Raw genomic sequence first — 6,111 nt, 5'->3', positions numbered from 1 at the left:
TTGTCTTTAAAAGTTTATAAGTTAGCATTAAAAATCAATTCCCCACAGAGAAATTTTGATTATGTAATTCGCAATGCTAATGAGCAGTTCATGCGCTCATAAAAGATGTTGAAACAATAGTTGTGTCCAAAATGACATAACTGTACACTATGCACTTACAAATATGCAAATTCAGACACACTTGTAATTCATCTGGGAGCTGGTTGGTTCAATTCATGGCCTTAAAAAAAAAAAAAAGTAAGAATCTTTCGAAATCCCTGTGGAGAAAATTATTTTAAAAAATATATATATACACAACCGAGGCTGCTGAAAAACTGGTTACTGTTCTATTGAAGACAAACAAACTTCCCAATTATGCCATAAATTATTCAGCATGAAGTACTGCTCCATTTTCCATTTGTGCACTTTTGTCCTTTAATGTAGTTTTCAATACAGTTCAAGTGCATTATAAGCAGCTAATGCTACATAACAGTTATTGCGGTCCAGACTTCAAACATAAAACAGTTCATAATAATGTGCAATGTATGCTTAGGCCCTCACGATACACCTGAGATATACAGCAGCATGTTGTTAAACATATGGCATCTCTGACATGAAAGGGATTGGTGGAGCTTCAGAGGTTTGGATGACGAAGGGACATAAAGACGGAGATCGCTATCTGCCCTCGACTTTCAAATGTTTCCAGTCTGCCTCGCTCTCACAGCGCTGAATCTTGCTGAAGAAGCCCTTGATGAGGCTCTTTGCTTCCATCTTCACTGTGGAGGGAAATGAGAAATCACAAAACGCTAATTCAGCACTTGAAAAATGTATGATGTTGTTAGATTTTTATGAGGTTAAGGATAGTCTCACCTTGGCCTCGTTTTACAGTTTTTCCCTCAGTAAGAAGATGAGAGAGGAAACGGGCAAAGGATTTGAACAAATCCTGGGGGGAAAAGGTTTAAAAATGAAACTCATTCTAATAAAAAGTACATTCCTCTGTCTTTTTACATACTTTACATTTGAATGTAAATGATCACCTTCGTTGCAAATTTGCCCTTTTTGTAGAATGGATCCAGACATCGGACCACAATATCAGCGGCCTCCTTAAGTGTCACAGGCTTTGGTGAAATCTCAGCCGCATTTCCATTCATTGTGTCAAACTTCGTCTCCTGCACCACAGGGTCAAAGGTCACTCTCTTGTTGTCCTTTATCACACGGCTGCGTTTCGCAGGAGGAGATGCCGCTCTGTCCTCATGTGACTGAGGAAAAGAAGTAGATTAAAAAAAAAATATGACTACTGACATGTCAATCAGCTCTTAATTAAGTGATAAAGGGATCATGTGCTTTTTTCCCTAAGGTCAATGTTTCTCATGATATGACTCTTTTGAAAAAGAATAAATTGTGATGTTACTTGTTTTGGTGATTTTTGTTGTCCATCAGACTTCTCTCTGTTTAGACAAAAAGAAACAGCAGTTCAGAACACATTCAAGTCATTTCCTCCATGAGGAATTAGGGTGTGTTCACACTTGTAGTTCGATTCTCTTGGTTCATTTGATCCGGACCAAAAAAGAAAATTATACATTTTAGTCCTGGTTCGCTTAGCGTTCACATTGTCATTTTTAACACCAAACCTAAAGATACAAAACAAAAAACGACTTTTATGAAGCATATTTGGCGACAGAACTAACGACTTTGTCGAACATCCAAAGCAATACTGTGTGTTGGCCTAAATGCGGTTATTGTTCATAAGTGTGTAAATACAGTATGGTGGTTTTTTACCAGCTGAGAACTTGTGAAGAGCTGATATGTGTGAAGGAGTCAAAACAGTGGCAGGAATCCCTCCATCACAAACTAAGATCTGCTGCAAGAAGCCCTGCAAGAACTGAACTGTAACGGGGAACATCGCAACTATAGCTATGGTTCCATCCATCTATTTTCATGCACATTCTGGGGTATCGCTAGGGATGCCCTGAAATGTCAACTGAAAATGGCATTTTCTGTTTTTGGCTAAAAGAGAAAAAAGTCTGAATATATAAGCCCAAATTATGCCACCCTGCCCCTCAGTATTAAAAAAAAAATGAATAAAAAAAATTGATGGAAACACCAAAATGCGCATAAGTTCTAAAAATTGGCATAAAAAACGTATTCGCTTAATTGAGTCAGATATTTTTTTTTTTTCTTCTTTTATCTGATACGAAAATATGTGCATAAACCACAATGGGAACACATTTACCGAATAAATTCCTCAATGTGCATCAAAAAGCTACGTGACTTTGTGATGGGATAGCATAACTTGAACGATCTCGTTGTGTTTATATTTTAGTTGAACCTCACCAGAATTCATTTGGAAACAGAAAAGGTGGGTCTCGGTCTACTTGTTCGTTGTGCACCAGGGTTAGGATGGCAGCGTTCGCACTCTACCGCACAAATAGAGCAATCACACCAGAGTTTGCTTTAATCTAACCAAACTTGCCAAGTGTGAACACACCCTAAATACACCCTTAACTGCTCTAAGAGAATGTCTTCTCCCATCATACCGCTGAAAGTCTGGATGTGCTGTCAACTCCATGGCCGTCTCATCTCGACTGGGCGTCTCTTCTGCAGAGGGACTCGCATACACAGTAGCGTCATTCTCTGAAATGCTTTCTACATCCATGGAGATGTTATTCATCATTTGGAAGTCAGTCAGATTTGGTGAAGGCGAGTGATGGCGAGATCTTTCCTCCTCAGGCTCAGATTTAACACTTCCTCCTTTCACTTGAGTGGTGTCTACTTGCTTTTTTCCGAAATACTGTGATATACAGCGCATGTCTTTGGCTGATTCTGCTAGTTTCTGCTGCTTCTTAGTGAGTTTTTTACTTGGGCTGCTCAGGGAGGAAGTGGAGCTGGTATTGGCTTTGATGGGGGAAGAGCTGGCAGGAGTTGTTTTACTGCTTTTCATCTTCTGAGTTTTTCCTGTTTCCTCCTCCTCTTCCTCACAGACAGGGTCTCCGGGTGTTTTGTACGTGGTGAGAGTCTCCTTCTTAGAGTTCAAAAGATCTCCAGCTGTCTGAAACAGGCTGGAAGATCCACGAAATCCAGCGCCTACACGCTTCCTCTTCAGCTAGAATGTGAAGGACAAGACGATGACTATTTCATCATGTTTCATCATGTTTCTGCTTTTATTGTGGATAAACTTCAATTTCTGTTTTTACTTTTTATGGTCCAACTGAATCCCATTGAACAAAAACAAAGTCCCACCCTGCCATTATTTCAAACTTGTTTTAGTTGGAATGATATTGTATTACGGGAGATAAATGTGTTGTGAATGCAGAGATGGTTAGTTAAAGTGTTAACACTTTACAGTAAGTTGCCATTTGTTGACATTAATGAATTATTTAGTTAACATGAACTAACGTTTAGCACATTTATTAATCTTAGTTAAATGTTAATTTCAACTATTAAAATCATAAGTTGACTAAGTTAACTAATGTTAACAAAGATTAATAAATACTATATCAAATGTAAAGTTAAAGGTGCCCTAGAACCCTTTTTCACAAGATGTAATATAAGTCTAAGGTGTCCCCTGAATGTGTCTGTGAAGTTTCAGCTCAAAATACCCCATAGATTTTTTTAATTCATTTTTTTAACTGCCTATTTTGGGGCATCATTAAATATGCGCCGATTTAGGCTGCTTCCCCTTAAAATCCTCGCATTCCCCGCCCCCGAGCTCGCGACTCTATAATGCATTGCATAAACAAAGTTCACACAGCTAATATAACCCTCAAAATGGATCTTTACAAAATGTTCGTCACGCATGCTGCATGCATACATCAGATCATGTGAGTATAGTATTTATTTGGATGTTTACATTTGATTCTGAATGAGTTTGAGGCTGTGCTCCGTAGATTTATAAAGAATGAAGTTGTGTTTATGAATTATACAGACTGCAAATGTTTAAAAAATGAAAATAACAACAGACTTGTCTCCGTGAATACAGTAAGAAACGATGGTTACTTTAACCACATTTAACAGCACATTAGCAAAATGCTAACGAAACATTTAGAAAGAGTTTACAAATATCACTAAAAATATCATGATATCATGGATCATGTCAGTTATTATTGCTCCATCTGCCATTTTTTCTCTATTGTTCTTGCTTGCTTACCTAGTCTGATGATTCAGCTGTGCACATCCAGACGTTAATACTGGCTGCCCTTGTCTAATGCCTTGAACATGGGCTGGCATATGCAAATATTGGGGGCGTACATATTAATGATCCCGACTGTTGCGTAACAATCGGTGTTATGTTAAGATTTGCCTGTTCTTCAGAGGTCTTTTAAACAAATGAGATTTATATAAGAAGGAGGAAACAATGGTGTTTAAGACTCACTGTATGTCATTTCCATGTACTGAACTCTTGTTATTCAACTATGCCAAGATAAATTCAATTTTTAATTCTATGGCACCTTTAATCTCAGTCAATGCATCAACTAACGTTAAATAATGGAACCTTATTGTAAAGTGTTACCCTAAAAGTTTTGTTAGTAAGTTAGTTTACTTTGTTAAACAAAAATAATCTCATAGCTTGAAGTTTAGGCCTGCTTTCAATTATCCTGCAATGCTGAATGGTTATAATAACTTTATCGTTTTAATCTATTTAATCAGTATTGGTGATACTGGTCTTCATTCTTAGTACTTAGTAAAAAGATATATCATTAAACAAATTGTTATGGTTATGTTCTGTAATGTTGTCTTTTCTTTTGAAATTCTATTCCATTTCCTTTAGTTCCTGTTTCCTTGCTGTGTTTAGTTTTGGTTTCCTTGGTTTTATACATGCTAGTTTCCATGACAGAGTTCAAATTAAATCTTTTAATTACTACTGGAGCTGCCAGTTTGCAAAGTTTCAAATGATTATTAAACAGCAAGCACAACTATACAAAAGCGGCAGCCATTGTGGCGCACTCAATGTCGGAATTCACTCACTCGTTTTCATTCACTCCTTTAAGTGGACTATATTGGTGGACAAATGTAGGGAATAGTGAATGAGGGTATAGGGGGCGATTTCGAACACAGCTCCTGCCTGGTTACGTCTTTTGTCAGTTATCTTCATTGTTTAATGTGTGGATTGTTACTCCTGGTATTCTCTTGTGTATTTCTCTTTATGTATTAAAGACTTTAATGTTAGTACCTCTGTCAAGAGTGTTGGGATATCACCACATGGTGACACATTTAAAATATTGTTTCTACATTAATTTGGAGATTCAAAATATTTTGAACATTATCAAGTTTAAAAGGTTAGGTGCATGTAATTACAGAAATCTGTGTGTGATTAATTGGTACATTTTTTTCAATCAATTAACACACTTTTAAACATGCATTTGCATCTGTCTGTAAAGACAAACTGCAACTGGCTTACTGAGTAGACTTGAGAGGCTGAAGTGAAGCCGCCCAGATGTTCAGGTTGAGATGATGAAGAGCAGGTCGCCGACGCTTCAGTAGATTCACACTGTTTCTCCTCAGGAACACTTGCAGCTGCACTTTTCTTCATCTCTGACACCTGGAGAGGGTTATATGTGAATTCCTATTGTAACATGTCACTACATTAAAGACTATTTGCATTAAATGAGATGAGTTTACGATGCAGTGAAGCATCATTATCACTCACTCTCTTGAGGACCGCAGCCTTGTACAGGTTTGCAGATTTACTGGCCCTGAAGATCTCGTGCTCTATTTCTACAGCCTGATCAAGAGCCTCACAGCTACATGAGGAGAAAACAACAGTCAAGGAGATAACAGAAATTACAATATTACAGACAACACTTAATATATTACTTTTTTGATTGACAAAAACCCACAACAACGGGCAAAAACGAATCGAGATGTGCTGCATCTCAGGAGGATACTGAAATACAAAGAGATCTAGCTTTAAAACATTAATGGTGCATTCATGACATCTGCATTACCTGTGTGAAAGCTCTGCTGCCCCCCTGTGGCTGCTCAGACACTCCTGCAGCAGAGACAGGCAGTGCTCTCTGCTCTAAAACACAAGCACAGAACATCAAACAGTTGAACATGTCAAGGTTTGAGACAACTTTAGGCCTGCAGTGCACATTTGTGCCAGTAGAGGGCAGCACTCCTAATCTCTCACTG

The 6,111-nt window shown here is 37.9% G+C and overlaps 1 protein-coding gene across 1 annotated transcript in view; it reads right to left on the bottom strand.

The window, feature by feature from the left end:
* Positions 1–389: 389 nt before the first annotated feature.
* Positions 390–6,111, bottom strand: part of recql5 (RecQ helicase-like 5) — a 30,857-nt gene continuing 25,135 nt past the window's right edge. Inside the window, exons 12-19 of the mRNA XM_048184032.1 lie at positions 5,925–5,998; positions 5,627–5,720; positions 5,378–5,518; positions 2,517–3,082; positions 1,391–1,427; positions 1,017–1,238; positions 850–922; positions 390–755 (exon numbers count right to left, since the gene is read on the bottom strand). Coding sequence (XP_048039989.1) covers positions 655–755; positions 850–922; positions 1,017–1,238; positions 1,391–1,427; positions 2,517–3,082; positions 5,378–5,518; positions 5,627–5,720; positions 5,925–5,998 — 1,308 coding nt within the window. The 3' untranslated portion in view covers positions 390–654. The remainder of the gene's footprint in view (positions 756–849; positions 923–1,016; positions 1,239–1,390; positions 1,428–2,516; positions 3,083–5,377; positions 5,519–5,626; positions 5,721–5,924; positions 5,999–6,111) is intronic.

Source organism: Megalobrama amblycephala, linkage group LG1 (assembly GCF_018812025.1).
Source record: "Megalobrama amblycephala isolate DHTTF-2021 linkage group LG1, ASM1881202v1, whole genome shotgun sequence".
In the NCBI taxonomy this organism is placed as follows: Eukaryota; Metazoa; Chordata; class Actinopteri; order Cypriniformes; family Xenocyprididae; genus Megalobrama; species Megalobrama amblycephala.
This window is presented reverse-complemented; position numbering and strand designations above follow the sequence as displayed.